The sequence below is a fragment of the Salminus brasiliensis genome, chromosome 24, assembly GCF_030463535.1.
Source record: "Salminus brasiliensis chromosome 24, fSalBra1.hap2, whole genome shotgun sequence".
In the NCBI taxonomy this organism is placed as follows: Eukaryota; Metazoa; Chordata; class Actinopteri; order Characiformes; family Bryconidae; genus Salminus; species Salminus brasiliensis.
The window spans coordinates 8,022,908-8,041,080 of record NC_132901.1 but is presented as its reverse complement, the minus strand read 5'-3'; the positions used below and the strand labels follow the sequence as shown (position 1 = coordinate 8,041,080).

Sequence of the window (18,173 nt, the reverse complement as noted above, 5' to 3'; positions counted from 1 at the left end):
CCCTTCTGTGACCCAACAAAAAAAGCTTGTGGAGATACTCATTTCCTCTCTTTCCTAACCGTATGCCTGGTTATATATACTAGACAGCTTTCATTACAAAGATCAAGTGTATAGTTCTAGGCTTCAATTCAACCCTAGTATGGTTTCCTGCCTCACTCTTCCCCACCTGTAAGGCTGATCTCCTCTGGACTGGTCTTTCACAGGTGATGTGCAGCTTCATTTATCCCACTTAGCATTACAACCCCACGCCATACAGTTAGTATGGCACAGTATTTTAGTTTGCTGCTCTGCCCCTGAATCTTAGTATACTATACCAATTAAATGCAGACAAACAACTAAGTAAGTTGATTTACATACATACATACATACATACATACATACATACACTGAAGGGCATTCCTTTTACAATAATGGCTGCAGAAGCACTCATGGGGGAAAAAAAAAAAAAAATAATATTAATAATAATAATTAGTATTATAGCTTACCATCGGCGACTTTGTTCTTGAATAAAACTGCTCTTTCGAAGAAACCGTGGGTGGCTCTTAAAAGAGCCGTTGGGTTTGGATTACGCCGCTATCACCATTTACTTGGAGCTCGTGTACTTGGTGACGGCCTTTGTGCCCTCGGACACGGCGTGCTTGGCCAACTCACCGGGAAGGAGCAGACGCACAGCGGTCTGGATCTCCCTAGAGGTGATAGTAGAACGTTTGTTGTAATGAGCCAAACGGGAAGACTCACCGGCGATGCGCTCGAAGATGTCGTTCACGAACGAGTTCATGATGCCCATCGCTTTGGAGGAGATACCGGTATCAGGGTGGACCTGCTTCAGCACCTTGTACACGTAGATAGCATAGCTCTCCTTCCTGGACTTTCTGCGCTTCTTGCCTCCTTTCCCGGCCGTCTTGGTCACGGCTTTCTTGGATCCCTTCTTGGGCGCGGACTTAGCTGGCTCAGGCATACTGCTCCTCGTCGAGTAAGACTGAAGAATAAGGAGGAGGCGATAAGCTCCCACATTATTTAGACTCTGGCATTCTAATACAAGAAGGTACCGCCTTTAGAATGCCGTCTTACGACCATTGGACAACAATTGTCCGCTCGCTTCTTCCCAACCCCCCACACTCCCTTTTCCCCTCCCCTCCCTTTTCTCCTCTTCCCTTCCCCCTCCCCTGAGCAGCATTCTCTTTGTTCGCCTACCCGCGCATTTGTACCCACCGTGCAGGCGGCACATTATTTTTCGCCAAAGCGGCGTTGACGGCGATGTTCTGTATAATTCTGATTTAATCAACGCAAACGGGGTAAATGGAAAACAATATGTATTCTTATATAATAATCACATTATTATATCAGAATATAATGTCATATATATATATAAATATTATATATAAATTATGTTTTTTCCTCCTGAAAATGAGCTTCTTAACAAAGTAACCGGAGTAACCGAGATTCATAACCACCATCATTGACTTTATTGAAACAAACAAATATGATCAACTCTTTGTTCGCCTTCCCGCGCATTTTTAATCTACAGGGCTTAATCTGTTTTTCGCCACAGCGGCGTTGACGGCGACTATCAGGATTTATTAAGACGTATAGTTCTGATTTTACCAACGCATACGGGGGGGGTGTAAAACAATACATATATACAAAGTAACATATATGTACTCTTCCCGTATATTACATTCTTAATACAGAGTATCCGGGAGACTGCCTTATTTGAAACAAACAAGCTAAGATTAGAAACAGGCTCTTTTGCTGGATTTGTGGGTGGCTCTTAAAAGAGCCGTTGGGTTTAGAGCTGTTCAGGCCGAGCGTTTAACCTCCGAATCCGTACAGAGTGCGTCCCTGGCGCTTCAGGGCGTACACCACATCCATAGCGGTGACGGTCTTTCTTTTGGCATGCTCAGTGTACGTGACTGCGTCCCTGATCACGTTTTCCAGGAACACTTTGAGCACACCGCGGGTCTCTTCGTAGATCAGACCGGAGATACGCTTGACGCCACCACGACGAGCCAGACGGCGAATAGCCGGCTTTGTGATACCCTGGATGTTATCGCGAAGCACTTTACGATGACGCTTGGCGCCTCCTTTTCCAAGGCCTTTGCCGCCCTTGCTTTTTTTTTTTTTTTTTTAAATAGCTTTATTAATCAATAGAAAAGATGGTTTACAAGAAAAATACAAACATACAAGACAACATTACATATATGTATATGTTCAAAATTATTTTCAAATTTAAAGGTCCAAAAAGTTCCATACATCACCTTTATGTTTTTTTAAGTCTAGAGTCCTTCGTCTTCTCAATTCCATCATGATTTGTTTAAAAACACATTCACTTGAAACAAACTGATGATCTATAGTCATGCGACATCTTGTTTTCCATAGTTTATGTTTCACAATGCACAATATTAACCATGTAATTTCTTTTTCTGATTCTGAGAGTGTATTATTAAAAATACCAAAGGCAACGGTCTTCAAAGTAATTTGACATTTAAGATTAATCTCTTTTAGTTTATCCCAAACTTGTTTAGATCTATAGCATTCAAGAAGAAAATGCTCTACAGTTTCTTCATTGTTACAATTGGGCATTGGACACTGTGTTGTCTTTACGTAGCAGCTCCATTTTACCACTGTTCTTACTGGAATGCGCCTAACAGAGATTAACCATGCTGTGTCTCGTAACTTTTCAGACAATGTTTTACTTGTGATATTGTTAATGACTAACTGATATTCATTTATAGGAATCTCTTTATAATTTATTAATCCACCATATACAATATCTGCTATCTTCTTATATATTTCTTTATTAGAATCAAAGGCCCAGTTATTATTAAGTGATTCATATTTATTTGTAAAGTCAGAATATATTATTTTATAATATGGTATTTTAGATCTAGCTCTTCCTCTTTTTTTCTCTTTCCAATTGCTAATATTTCCAACCCACTCCGCTTGTCTATATAATCCATTTGCTATAATTTTACAAACTGCTATTTTGGTTTTCAGACCAAAATCTATTGCCCCTAAACCACCCTGTTCTTTACTTTTAAAAACTAGCTCTCGCTTTGTCACCTCCCGTGTGGTACCCCAAATAAAATTGCAACAAATTTTATTTAATTTTTTACTCCAAACATCTGTAGGTGGAAATATACAAGACAAAAATAGGATTTTAGACAATATATACATTTTAATAATTCCGATTTTTGCCTTATAACTCAAATTATGATTATCAAATTGGCTAATTTCTTCACGTATTTCTAATTCCTTTTCTTTCCAATTTCCATCGACACAACCAGTATTATCAAATTTTATTCCTAGTACTTTTATTTGTTCCTTTTCAGGTATATTAACTGGGAATTTATATCTAGTTTCGCCGATCCACAAACACTCTGATTTAGACATGTTTAACATGGCGCCTGATGCTTGCTCATACTGTCTAAAATGTTGATAAATAATTTCTAATTCTTTCTTCGTTTTAATGATAACTGTGATGTCATCTGCATACGCAGAGATGATAAACTTTTTCCCATTAATTTTAACACCATTAAGTGCTTTATCGTTTTTGATTTTTTGAATTAAGGGGCTTATAGCTAATACGTATAAGGCGGCACTAAGTGGACAGCCTTGTTTAACTCCTCTCAGGATCAGAAAATCATCAGTTAATTCACCATTGACATTCACTTGAACTTTCGATTTCTTATACAAACATTTGATCATGTCAATAAAACTCCCTGGAAAACCGTATGTTTTAAGAACTGCAAAAATATAGTCTCTAGACACTGAATCAAATGCCTTTTTTTGATCTAGAGCAACAATGTAAAAATTCCTTTCTTCCTGATTATATGTTATCTCTCTTAGTGAGTTCAAATTGTCCCACATGTATCGACCTTTTACAGCACATGTTTGTTCTTTTACAAGGGTCAAATCTAGCACATCTTCTAATCTATTCATAATAATCTTAGCAAGGATTTTATAATCTAAATTCATTAGGGTCAGATGCCTGTAATTATCAATATTTGATTTATCACCTTTTTTGTGTATAAGTGTTAATACTCCTTCATAGAAGGAGTCATGCATACACCCTGTCTGAATCCCTTCATTATATACCCGTGTTAATATTGGAGAAATTTCTTTAATAAAGTTTAAATAAAACTCTGTAGGCAGGCCATCTGGACCTGGTGCTTTTTTTAGGTTTAATTGTTTTATCGCAGTTTCAACTTCAATCTCTAAAATCTCACCTTCCAAGGGATCGAAAGATTCAATGTTTGGCGTGTGAATATCTAAAAAGTTTTTTATCATCAAGTCATCAATGGTTAGTTCTTTATACATTCCTTCACATAGAACTCTAATTGTTTTCTTTATTTCATCAAAGTTTGTTATAATTTCATTTCCTAATTTAATAGAATGTATTTGTGACATTTGTTTTTTCTTTGAATATATGGACATTATTTTATCTGGGTTAAAATTTTCAAGTGAGCTTAATCCTGCTAAAACTTGAAGATTTTTTACATTTTCACAATTCATTTCATCTATCTTGTCCTGTGTATCAGATAATAGCTTTTCTTCGTACTCTGTCCTATCTTTCTTATGTTTTAGAATAATATATTTCTTTATTAAGGAGCTATACTTTTCATTTTTTTCTTTATTAATTAGTCTGCTTTGAAACTTTGAAAATTGTCTTATTCTGGTTTTAAAAATTTCCCAATATTCTTGTTCAGTGGATAGTAAAAATTTAATTGATCTAATTCTATTAAATTCTTCTTTTAAGTCTGAATTTACTTTTAAATAGTTTAATATATTTATATTCATTTTCCAATAATTCTTATTTCTTCCTTCTTCATTAAACCTAATTGTAGCCAATACTGTAAGGTGATCTGATTCAACTAAAAGTTTAGTCGTATAGGATATGACCGTAAACTTCTCAGAAATATATATTCTATCAATACGTGACTTAAAAACACTATCAAATCTTGTAAATCCAATTTTTTGAGGAAAAAGAACTCTAAACGTATCATTTATTTTATTATCTTTCATAATTTGTTTTAAAACACGCCCTTCTCTTAAAATTGATTTTGGATTAGTTGAAGAACTATCTATCTCATCTGTGATAGTGTTAAAATCACCACAGATGATGATATAAAACCCAACATATAATAGGTTTTTCATCTTATTAAAGAGCAGAATTTTTTTATTTCTATCCTGAGCTGTGTATACATTGATTACTCTAACTTTGTTTCCATACATAAAAAAATCTACATACATCAACCTTCCTGGGATTAACTCTCGAATTTTTATAATTTGAATATCATTTGTATAAAATAATATTGCTATACCATCTGCTCTATCTTCACCTACTGAAAAAAGAGATTTATTGTTACCCCATATCTTTTTAACATCACATATATCATTGTAATTACTTAATCTTGTTTCTTGTAAACATAAAATATCTAATTTTTCTTGCATTAAAACATTTAACTTTTTTTTTCTATTTCTACTAGATTGAATTCCACGAACATTACAACTAGCTACTGCAAGGTTGCAAGAAGACATGGTAAATTATTAAAATCATTTCTTTCTTACTTTTCCCAGTAGTTCAGATCCACTCTTCCCCTCGGTCTCTCCGGATGAGATGCGTTTTCTTTTAGCTTCTTGAGGCAAGTGTTTAACAGTCACATTCGCTTTGTTTTCCCGTTTGGAGATCTTCTTCTGGCCTTTTCTTTGTTCATGTCCTTGTTTAGTGGTCGGAGAAAGTGAGTCCGCACTAAAGTCCTCCTCATTTGCGCTTTCCTGCGTTTCCTCCCCGCTGTGAGATGAGTAGTCTCCACTCATGTCGTCCTTTGACTCCTCTGAGTCGCTATCGCTGCTGCTGGACATAGTCTCTCCAGATGCTTGTAGAGTTCCGTGTGAGTCGTTTTTCCCATTCTGAGATTGTGTGATTTCCTTGTTTTTGTCAAGCTGAGCTGGTTTGAGTGTCTCTTCCTCTTGTCTTGTCATCTCTTGTTCCTTTGCTTCATTCAATATTAGCTGCAAATTTCTTTGTCCTAATTTTACTCTATTTGTGTAAGATTGTGGGCAGTTAAAAAAGCTGTGGCCAACTATGCCACACAAACTGCACTTGGCAGTATTGGAACATGTGGCAGATCTATGGCCTAATTGACCACATTTCCAACATTTAACTGTATCGCAATCTTTTGCATGATGGTCAGATGACTGACAGATGAAGCAAGAGGACACTTGTCCTTGATAGGAAATTTTCCCATTGTACGGGCCCAGAGAGATGGAATTTGGGAGGGTTAGAGTACGTCCTTGTGAATCTTTTTTAATCCTGACTTGGTATTTCCTTACTCCATACCAAAAGCCTAAGTTATCTACCGGTTTCTCTGCTGGTTTCAAAATTTCACAGAACCGGGATAAGTACAATTCAATGTCCGCATCAGTGATTCTGCCAGTCCAAAATTTTACAAAAACATTCTTAATATCGAAATTGATGGGGGAAAAAGACTGGAAATCTTTCCACTTGTCTTGGTTTGATGAAAATGAGTCCATAAACTTGCGGAGTGCTAATTCACTGTTGAAGCAGATTTCATACTCCGTTTTATTCGGAAGGCCGATGAAAGAAAATATATCTTGAACGGAGATCCACTGAGAGTCCAAGATCATCTCGCCCACTGTGTTTCTGTCTGGTGGTTCACCACTGCCAATAAATTTGATTTTGGCCCAATATTTCAGGAACCTGTCATTATAAGCAGAGCTCGGCGCCATTTTGACCACCTCTGGGTCACCCAAGAAGCTTAGGCGCTAAACAAAAGGCAGTTTCCCGCCACAAACGACAAGAGCGAAAAAAAAGGGGGGGACCGCAGACACACGAAGTGCTGCGGTCTGAGCTTGATCCGATTGGCAGATTCCAGTTGATTTAAAACATGTAATCAGCCTAAAGTTGAGAAAAAGGTAGTTAAATAAGACCGCAGACACCGCGAGGTGCTGCGGTCAAAACACGAAAGTATTCTCTTCTATATGCCTCCCTTGCCTCTGCCAGACATTCTCTCTGCTTCTTTTCCCAGTCGACGAGAAGAGAATCTATGAAGCTGGAGCACCCGAGGCACGCCAATTATACCCCTCTATAGGACCTAAATGAAAGCAAGGGAACCGAGCGACGTCACAGTACATCAGCTCCGCCTCATACTCTGTACGTGTGCAGAACGCTTGTTTTGCTGTATAGCCACTGAGTGGGTAGCCATACAAAATACAGTCAACCAGAATTCCGTTCTCTCTGGATGTACTCATGTTCAAAATAACGCAGCACACTTTGGATCATGCATAACCTTCACTGTGAATACTTTAACTCAACATGATTTAGCTTTGAAACCTACAGCCTAGATCCAGACCTGCTTGACCATATAATGACGAAGTAACCTAAACTGCAATTAAGAGCTAAAATCATTTCTGAAATAGATTGGTCTTATGGCGAAATCTTAAATAAATAAATAACTGAATAAATTCATACAATTCAGTGACCTAGGCATAAGATGAACTGTTTAGTGAGGCTGTGTATGAGCCTACTTTGAGTCACTGTAAGAAGTGGATAGGGGCCATGTGGCCTTTGTAAATAAACATTTATGCACTGTTTTCTAAAAATCAATTACTACAATAATAACGCCAAGTGTATATATATATATATATATATATATATATATATATATATATATATATATATATATAATCTTTCCGTGTTTTACCACAGGATGACACCCCATGCTCCATGCATGAAGTCTTCCTTCGTACACCTGGGGCGATCCTAAACCGCACTCCACTACTCCCTAGTGCACAGCGTTTTTTCGTGACACCGTGCACTCCATAGGGAGTAGTGAGCTGCTTGGGAATTGGACAGTGCAACTCCGGTTCTAATGTCATAGCTTTTTCTGAGCTTTTTTACTGTTTAACTATTGGCCAACGAGCGAAATTGCATTGTTTTTTTGTTTGTTCGTTTTTTCGGTTGACCGATGCCGTTTCGGCAACTAGCTAATAACGAAAATAATCTTTTGTAAACAAAACACTAGCTAGCAAGCTACACAGGCCGCCCAGCTCTGAAAACCAGAAGATACGCTGCTGGTAGCCGGGTTTAAGCACGACTGTTTCTCCCTCACTTGCTCCAAATAACAATATAGAGAACTACGCACGTGTCCGTAATATCGTTATTTTTGTGATTAATTTTTAGACACCTAGCCATCATGCTACTCTCCGAGGTGGCTTCTCGATTTCAACCACGGCAGTAAACGTATAAAATGTTGCTAGCTATATACACGGTTTCATAATAAAACCTGACTGACTCGAGCGAGTGTGTATTTATCTGACAGGTATTTACACTCGCTGGCGTAATGCTATTGTTTGTACCATCCGAGTTAGCTAGCATGCTAATCGCTATGTTAGCTCATGTGTGGACCTGAAAAAGCAAGTTAACTCAAATCACTCAACAGCCACAAATCACGGCTGTATTGCGTACTTTTATGCTACAACTCCGCATGTGGCACTGCACTGTGGTCAATAAATAATGACCCCTCATAATTAGGCTCATATTTGTGCTTTACTGTTTATGCTGGCCGAGTTAGCCACGCTGCTAATCGTTAAGCTGGCTCCAAGCTATGTACAACTCCACACATAGATCCAGCAACGGCAGTTCTACGTCGATTTGCTGTGACTGGGTGTACAACTTTAGGCTCTCCGCAAAATCGACTTATCGGATTTCAGTATCCACTTCATTTTTGGCAAGTTAGCAAACGTTATCGTGCCAACAGCGACACAACGGAGCTGACCAGGTCCAGTCTCCAGCTCACGCCTATTCCACAAAGCAACGCAAAGTGTAATGACTCACATGTCGTCATGTAAAGACGACGTTTCACATGTATGAACATTAAAAGTAGTTAACATAGGTCTTAACACGACAAATACCTCGGTCAGCCGTCCACTCCCCTCTGATGGCTGTCGCCATGTGCGCCTCGGTCTCGTATACAACAAAGTCACACTACATCACGCCATTCTAACGTGCGTAGCGATTATTTCACACACACACACACGACAAGAGTACGTGTCCTCCCTCAATGCACCTGAATGCCTGAATAAATGACATAAATGGCTATTTAGTACTAGGGTTACGACCTTGCAAGCATAAAACAAGCACACACTGAGATCAGCCCACTACTGTACACCATGGCACACGGTTTACTTTTTACTGTGACTGGACGTGCAGTTATCGGATTTCATCATTAGATGAAGAGAGGGAGGGTGGTAGGTAGGAAGGTAGGTAGGTAGATAGATATGTATACATAGAGAGATAGACAGAGATAGAGAGAGAGAGACAGGCTCCATGACAACATATTGAACAAGTAAATCCACATACAAAGGGTTTGCAACGTTTAGAAAATACAACGCCAACAACCCAGTACAACAATAAATCAAATTCAAGAATTAAAGAGCCGGATCACATGAATGGTTGAATCAATAAAACACTGTACGTCATCTATACTTTTCGAAAACGTTCTAAAACAACACGTGATTAGTCCTAATACATGGCACGTGTGTCAATAGGCTGAACTTGTAGTTAGGCATCATGGGAATTGTAGTCCTTGATCTTGACACTACAGGATAAAGACACATTGTGTCATTGACACATTGACATAGACACACTTAAAGGAAGCATAGTGTTTTATAGATTCAACCAGTAATTTGTTCTTTTTTTCTTTGTCAACACATATTGCTCAAACACAAACCAGTACAGGGTTTGTATTTTCTGTCAGATTGAATAAGTATGCATCAAGCTCTCTCTCTCTCTCTCTCTCTCTCTCTCTCTCTCTCTCTCTCTCTCTCTCTCTCACACACACACACACACACACACACCCACACACACACACACACACACACACACACACACACAACCACCACCACTGACATATTTCTGCACATAAAATAAAACAAGGCCAACTTAAACTAAACCCACACCATTTGGATTCCTCAGGTTTTCACTATACATCTTCTAATAAATCTTCTTCTAAAGTCATATTGGTTAGCAGTTAGTGGAAGAGAAAGGAAGGAAATAAATTGTGGTAAGCAAAGTAAGTGTAAAGCTCATGATGAAGTCAGGATGAGTGGTAGCAGTTCGGCTGGACCTACCTCTTAGGCTTCTGATGGAGTTTCAGGGCTAGGCCCTAAGACTATGTAGTTGCAGAACGTGAATGGAGTAGTGATGCCATCTGGTGGTCAGAATATGTATCTGCCAGGCCAGGTTCCATATATTTTCAGACGTATTCCCTCACAACATTCAACATGACATGACTTTAAACATTTGAACCTTGACATCACTAAACTACAGTTTTGGATCAATAAATCCAGGTGAAGATACTGAGATACCCAGTTACACTATACATGAGTTACATGAGGACAAAGTCAATACTGTGGTTTAAAAACACAAACATGACTTTTGGAGTCCTTTGTCTAGTTAGAACCCACACTGCAAGATAGATAGATAGACAGATAAATAGAATACATGTGAAAATGCATTTGAAACTAACTGCAGATGAAGGACAGTGCAGTTATGAAAAATAAGAAATGAAGTGGACAGATGACGATACATAAAAATTTAATAATAACACTGTATTATTAAGTAATAATAATAAAGTGTTAGTAGTGTCCAGGAGTGCAAATGTATAGGATGTACAGTAAAGTGTTAACACTGACATTGGCCATTAGAGAAGATCTTCACCAATGAGAAGTGAATGTAGGAATAATACTAACATGTCTCATACCCACACAATTAAATCTGTGCAAAAATAATTTTATTTGGCAAGGTTTTATCAGCTTATATTGAGGTTAACATAATAATCATAAATCAATAAAGAACACCGCTCATCTGCTATCAAGACCTGACTAAGGAGCTAGAGGCCAGTGGAGCAAAGCTACAATTACGAAAAGCATACGCACCATCGGTGCAAAAAAATCTTTAGTTAGGCATCATGGGAATTGTAGTCGTTAATCTAATACACTACAAGTTAAAGATATAGTGTCCACAGAGACATTTAAAGAAAGAAAGAACAAACACAAATCGAATAAATGGTATATTATTGCATACAAGGGAAAAGCTCCTAATGAGGCCAACTAAAACTACATGTTTACCCCTTGGATTTCTCAGGCTCGCTTTACATCTTCTAATAAAAGTCATGCTAGATTAGATAAACACAGAGGGAGTTAATGTTGCTTTAAGTAATGTTGCTTTTATCATATGTTGCAGTTAGTGGATGATAAAGAAATATGGAAAGACATTGTGGTAAGCAAAGTAAGTGTAGAGCTCATGATGAAGTCAGGGTGAGGGGAAGCAGTTTGGCTAGACCTACCCCTTAGGCTTCTGATGGAGTTTCAGGGCTAAGCTTTAAGTCTGTTGTCGTAGTACGTGAATGGAGCGTGGATGCCATCTGGTGGTCAAAATGTAAATCTGCAAAATATAAAACAATTCATCTTTTTTTTTAGTTTTTTTTTTTCTTGGTCCACAGAGACATTTAAAGAAGCAAAATCAGAAAGAAGAGAAAGAGTTCAATTTGAGAAGCACAAAAAAGCTAATTCACAAGTGAGTACGGCTGGCTTTTGATACACTTTTGTTAGCACTTTTGTATTCATTTGTTACTTACCTATGCCTTGAAGAAAGTCTCTGACCTAAACCTGGCAGGTTAAAATGATTTTTTTGCACCGATGGTGCGTATGCTTTTCGTAATTGTAGCTTTGCTCCACTGGCCTCTAGCTCCTTAGTCAGGTCTTGATAGCAGATGAGCGGTGTTCTTTATTGATTTATGATTATTATGTTAACCTCAATATAAGCTGATGCATACATACATACACATAACCATACAGCATAGAATTTAAGGGCTCTAAAGGGGGAGGGGAAAAACGTCATTCATAGAATTGCACTACTCTACAGTTTGTCTCAATGGCTTATAGTAGTGAGCGAATTGTTGGCTTTTTACCTAACTGATAAAAAAGTGCCTTAAATAAAGAATGCTTCTATCAAGGATTCTTTATCTAAAGCCATTTGATCGAGTTGTGGAAGGAGGTAATACAGTCTGGAGTAAAAAAAATTTCTGTCCTACTTTATCATTAGCATATTGTTAAAACCCAAACAAAAATCATCCCGCAAGACATGTAATGACTTTTTAGATGTATTGGTGCAGTTAACAATCATATTTAATGTGTATAAAAATTGCAGTGCCCTAAATTAAGTTTTCATTGCCTGGTAGCATGACAACTGGTTATCATGCTGGCTACTAAAATGCCCAAATGTTCCTTGGTAGATCTTAGTAGACTTACTGGAGTTCACAACCATCTGTCATATGTAAAAGCTGTAACATTCACACACATACACGTATACATCTATGTTTTTAGCGTTTGCATTTGCGAGTTTGACCACACGATGGCATCCACGCTCCATCCATGACATATATCCACGATACCAAAACAACGGTGACGTTTGCAATAGGGCACTTCCTAAATCCCTTACACTGTATACACTACACAGAAGTGCACTTCTCTAGTCAAGTCTTTTAGGCTTCTGATGGAGTTTCAGGGCTAAGCTTTAAGTCTGTGGTCATAGTACGTAAATGGAGCGTGGATGCCATCGTGTGGTCAAAATGTAAAACAATTAATCTTTTTTTTTTGGTCCACAGAGACGTTTAAAGAAGCAAAATCAAAAAAGCGAATTCACAAGTGAGTACGGCTGGCTTTTCATTCACTTTTGTTAGCACTTTTGTATTCATTTGTTACTTACCTATGCCTTGAATGATTAAAATTATTATTTATTTTTTTTTGCACCAATTTGAGGGTGCGTATGCTTTTCCATATTTTAGCTTTGCTCCACTGGCCTCCAGCTCCTCGGTCAGGTCTTGATAGCAGATGAGCGGTGTTTTTTACTGATTTATGATTATTATGGTAACCTCAATATAAGCTAATACACAGAGTTTAAGGGCTCTAAAGAAAAGGAAATAAAGGTCCTACATAGAAGTGCACTACTCTATAGTTTGTCTCAATGGCTTCTAGCAGTGAGTAAATTGGTGGCTTTTTACATAACTGCATGCTGTTTGGTTGTCATGATGGCTAATAAAGTGCCTTTATTAAAGACTTCTATCAAGCGTTCTTCAAAACAAGACATTTTATCTAGTTGTGGAAGGAGATTATACAGTCTGGAGTATGTTATCGTTAGCATATTGTTGAAATGAAACCCAAGCCCAAACGAAAATCATCACGTAAGACACGTAATTACTTTTTAGATTTGTTGGTGCAGTTAACAATCATATTTAATGTGTATAAAATTACCCTAAATTAAGTTTCCATTTCATTGCCTGGCAGCATGAGAACTGGTAACCATGCTGGCTACTAAAATGCCCTGAACTGAAGTATGCTTCAATAGAAACATTTTTTAAAATGTACTTTAAAAAACACTAACCAAAATAACACCGCAATACAAATGATTTAGTAGACGTACTGGAGTTCACAACCATCTATCAAATGAAAAAAGCTGTTACATTCACACACATACACGAATAAATCTACGTAGTTAACGTTTGCATTTGCCTAGTTTGACCACACGATGGCATCCACGCTCCATCCATGACATATGTCTGCGTTCCCACAACAACGGTGGTCCTCTCCGGAATATACACTTAACTCCTTTACTGCGGCCCCACAGCTGGTCTCGCTTACTCTCTATGGAATCAAACTCATTTTGCATATGTATGAAACGTAGGTACCCAAAATCAAGCTCTCATTATATAAATATACACATACATTGCTCTCTGAAACTGTGCTTGCAGTTGTATAGTTTCACCACGCGGTGGGATCCACGCTCCATCCATGTCAAATGCCGTTTGTAATAGGCCAAAACCGGCCTAAACACTACATAGGGTAAAGTGTAGTGTTCTACTGAAGTAGCAGTGGCTTCAACTTTTTGCTGGGGTGAATGAACTGTTTCCAAACTATTAAATATGTATAATCATATTGATAGGTATTTAAAGAAACGTATTAATATGTATTAAAACACATGTTAAATATGGCGATTTTGATGTGAAATGTTGTACAAAACGTTATAATATATATATACATATATATTAGTTGTTGTTTTTTTTGCTAAACTTTACAACCACTGTCTTACGGCTGGTTTTGCTCGCGCAGCCCTATGGAACTTAGAAGCGCGCGCGCGTCATAATAGCCTTACATTATATAAACGCAACACCGAGGTGAGGCGGACATTTGCTGTTTCGGCGCGGACGCGGGTAGGTGGCTCTTAAAAGAGCCGTTGGGTATTTCAGGTTAACGTCGAAGCGCTCTGTTTAAGCGCGCTCTCCGCGAATACGGCGGGCCAGCTGGATGTCTTTAGGCATGATGGTGACTCTCTTGGCGTGGATAGCGCACAGGTTAGTATCTTCAAACAGACCCACCAAGTACGCCTCGCTAGCCTCCTGCAGGGCCATGACGGCGGAGCTCTGGAAGCGGAGATCAGTCTTGAAGTCCTGCGCGATCTCACGCACTAGCCGCTGGAAGGGCAGCTTACGGATCAGCAGCTCAGTAGATTTCTGGTAGCGGCGGATCTCCCTCAGAGCCACGGTGCCGGGCCTGTAACGGTGAGGCTTTTTCACGCCGCCGGTGGCTGGGGCGCTCTTGCGGGCAGCCTTGGTGGCGAGCTGCTTCCTCGGGGCCTTGCCACCGGTGGACTTACGAGCGGTCTGCTTGGTTCTTGCCATCGCGTTGAACTCTGCTCCTCTCGGGGAAAAGAAAGAGAATGAGTTCTTGCTCGCTTCACATGGCTTTTAAGCTTTCAAGCCGCTTGCCGCTCATTGGGCGTCTTGAAGTTGTCCGTTTCCCATTGGGCGGCCGGCAATGCGTCGGTGACACACTATTGGGCGTCTTCTTTTCAAACCTAAAAGCAAAACGGCGGGCTCCTGTAATACAAAACAACAAAGAAAAAAAAAAGCATTAAAAGAATATATAATAATAAGAACAATAATATGATCAAACTAATCAATGTACTGTACATTACAGCGAACATTAAACACACTGTGTGTGTGTGTGTGTGTGTGTGTGTGAGAGAGAGCGAGAGAATGTGTGTATACATGCACATATGCATAGGGTGTTGATCTCAGTACGTGAAATATATGAAAAAGGGCAATTGTGTATTGCATGGCAGTGTGTTTATATAATAACTCGGTTCATAAAGCTATTATTTTTTTATGCAGTTGGAAATCACGTGAAGAATATGTAGTGTTGTTTGTAAAGGAGCAGCACTTTTCTTAGAAAAAATGGGTGGCTCTTAAAAGAGCCTTTGTGTATAGATAAATCAACGGAGAGCGCCAATTTACTTTGTCTTCACAGTCTTCTCGGTCTTCTTAGGCAGCAGTACAGCCTGAATGTTGGGCAGCACACCACCTTGGGCGATAGTGACTCCTCCGAGCAGTTTGTTCAGCTCCTCGTCGTTACGAACAGCCAGCTGCAGGTGACGGGGGATAATACGGGTCTTCTTGTTGTCGCGGGCGGCGTTGCCAGCCAACTCGAGAATCTCAGCGGTGAGATACTCCAGGACGGCGGCCAAGTAGACGGGAGCGCCGGCGCCGACCCGCTCAGCGTAGTTGCCTTTACGCAGGAGCCTGTGCACACGGCCAACTGGGAACTGCAGTCCGGCGCGGGACGAACGAGTCTTAGCCTTGGCCCTAGCTTTACCACCGGTTTTGCCTCTTCCACTCATGATTCGCGTCAGTCGTGTTCGTTGAACAAAGCTGAAATAATGCACGCCGGCCAACGAGCGCCGTTGATATAGCAAAATCGCCTACGGTCCTATTGGCTAAAAGCTACGCGCACCAACAGCCAATCGCATTTCCGCCGTCAGACTCTAGCGTCCTCCCACCTCTGCTCGCTTTCCTACCCGACCCCCTCCTCCTCTCGTGCTGTGTGTCTGTGTGAGCGAGAGAGAGAAAGGAAGAAAGAAAACGGGTTAAAGAAAGAAACATTTACCCCCACTCGTGCCCCGCGTTTTCTTTCCCTTTCCCGCTCAAATGTAACACGTATGACCAAACCAAAAATATATATATATATATATTGATCATATATAATTATTGTGTGGGGAAACTAATGAGAGCTATTTTTGTGTTGAGTGTTTTTTTTTTTAACAATCAATTCATTATGCAGTAACGGGGGGAAAAAAGCTGTTTTTTTATGAAACTGTGGGTGGCTCTTAAAAGAGCCGTTGAATAGAGAAACAAGACATGAAGGTAAACGGCGTTACTGTTTACTTCTTCTTAGGGGCAGCCTTTTTCGCCTTCGCCGCCTTGGGCTTAGCTGCTTTAGGCTTGACCGTTTTGGCTTTCTTTGGGCTCTTGGTCGCCTTTTTGGGAGCCGCCGGCTTCTTGGCCTTCTTGGGGCTCTTCGCTGCCTTCTTAGCGGCCGCGACGGGCTTCTTGGCCTTCTTGGGGGATTTCTTAGCCGCAGTGGGTTTCTTGGCTGCTACCTTCTTGGGCTTCTTGGCCGCGGCTGGTTTCTTGGCGGCCGGCTTCTTAGCTTTAGGTGCCGGTTTCTTGGCGGCCGGCTTCTTCTTTGCCTCGGTCTGCTTCTTGTTAAGCTTGAAAGAGCCCGACGCGCCGGTGCCTTTGGTCTGCACCAGAGTGCCCTTGGTGACGAGGCTCTTGACGGCGAGCTTAACGCGTGAGTTGTTCTTCTCGACGTCGTAGCCGCCGGCAGCCAGGGCTTTCTTCAGGGCGGCGAGAGACACGCCGCTCCTCTCCTTGGAAGCCGAGACGGCCTTGACGATGAGCTCGCCCACGCTGGGGCCGGCTTTCTTGGGGCGGGCGGCGGCCTTCTTCTTGGGGGCCTTGGCGGGCGCCGAGGCGGCTGGGGCTGGAGCGACTTCTGCCATTGTTCTGCTTTGCTGTGAGCGCGAGTGAGCACAAACTGCTGCAGCGTTCTGTAGAACCTCCCGCTGCAGCGAGGGGGCCGGCCCTTAAAAGCCACATGAGAACGTTGTAGACTCAACTCGCTCGATGCCGCACAGCCGTGTGGCAGCGACAGTCTCGCACTTGTGTTTTCTCTCGGCGTTTGTCGAGCGAAATATGGGTGAAAGCTCAACTTGGCGAGCGTAGAAATGCTCTTTCGTCTCCGAGAGGCTCCACCGTGTGTTGAGAAGACGGGAAGGGCAGCGTAACGACGCCGCGTTTAATACGGCGCTCACCGAAGCGTGCCACGCTACCGGCGTGCCGAACGGGCGGCGGCGCATTTGGCGTGCTAATCGGTGGAAAACGGCGACAAAAGGTGCCACGAACTGGGCGAGTGTTATCCGGTGCGTTGGAGGAGAGCCTCGTCGAGAGCGTGCTGGGCATCCGAGACGTGGGTGCGTTGTTTTGCTCGTCGTGCAAGGCGACCTTGAGGAGTGTGTAAAGCACAGTGTTGCCGTGTGTGCGCAGTATGACTTCCACCGTCGATGCGTCTTTGTCACCGGCGCTTCCACACTCGGAACGGCTCTCCATAGGTCCCCTAATACGCACTCGTAACACACCCAATATACCATAGCCAAAAATCTCATACTAACCCTAACACAAAATAACTGCATACACCCCCCCAACCCTAAAACACAAAAAACAAAATAACAAAAAAAAAAGACAAAACTTATTCTAAACATAACATAAAACTATCATGCCCTTTTTCAAGCCTAATACAAAATAACTGCACCTTCACTCTAACCCCAATACAAAATAAACCCAAGCTCATTTAAACCCTAAAACCCCATTTTTCATTTTAACCCTAATAGAAAATAACCATTTTCTCTCTCCAACCCTAAATAAAATAACCCCATCCTTCCTCCAACCATTATACAAAATCACTCCATCCTCATTCGAACCCCTCACATGAAACAACTCAAATCTCATTCTTGTACTAAAACAAATTAACCCCATCCCTCCCTCTATCTCAATAAGCAACACACCAAATTATTATTTTTAAACTTTTACTTTCATTTAACCCATTCCATGCAGTCATGACCATTCTACTTAGATGTGCATTCCTCAGTAGGCCGAGGCCATGTGTATCCAAATCATCAGGCTGATGGCTAATGTTGAAACTTACTTTTACTGAACCTTCCTTTGTATCCTAAGGCAAAGGCTTAAACTCAC

At 40.6% G+C, this 18,173-nt stretch overlaps 4 protein-coding genes across 4 annotated transcripts in view; all 4 read right to left on the bottom strand.

Annotated features, from left to right (window-relative positions):
• Nucleotides 1–15,760, bottom strand: part of LOC140546424 (uncharacterized) — a 27,240-nt gene extending 11,480 nt beyond the window's left edge. The window contains exon 1 of the mRNA XM_072669633.1: nt 15,378–15,760. Coding sequence (XP_072525734.1) covers nt 15,378–15,760 — 383 coding nt within the window. The remainder of the gene's footprint in view (nt 1–15,377) is intronic.
• Nucleotides 584–958, bottom strand: LOC140546719 (histone H2B). The gene has a single exon (XM_072670104.1). The coding sequence runs from the start codon at nt 956–958 to the stop codon at nt 584–586; it is 375 nt and encodes a 124-aa protein (XP_072526205.1).
• LOC140546426 (histone H3) lies at nt 14,352–18,173 on the bottom strand. The gene is made up of 3 exons (XM_072669634.1): nt 18,154–18,173; nt 15,059–15,120; nt 14,352–14,776 (listed from the first exon to the last, which is right to left on the bottom strand). Exon 3 carries the CDS (start codon nt 14,760–14,762, stop codon nt 14,352–14,354), a length of 411 nt encoding a protein of 136 aa, XP_072525735.1. The 5' UTR covers nt 14,763–14,776; nt 15,059–15,120; nt 18,154–18,173.
• LOC140547016 (histone H1-like) lies at nt 16,301–16,924 on the bottom strand. Its single transcript, XM_072670502.1, has one exon. It carries the CDS (start codon nt 16,922–16,924, stop codon nt 16,301–16,303), a length of 624 nt encoding a protein of 207 aa, XP_072526603.1.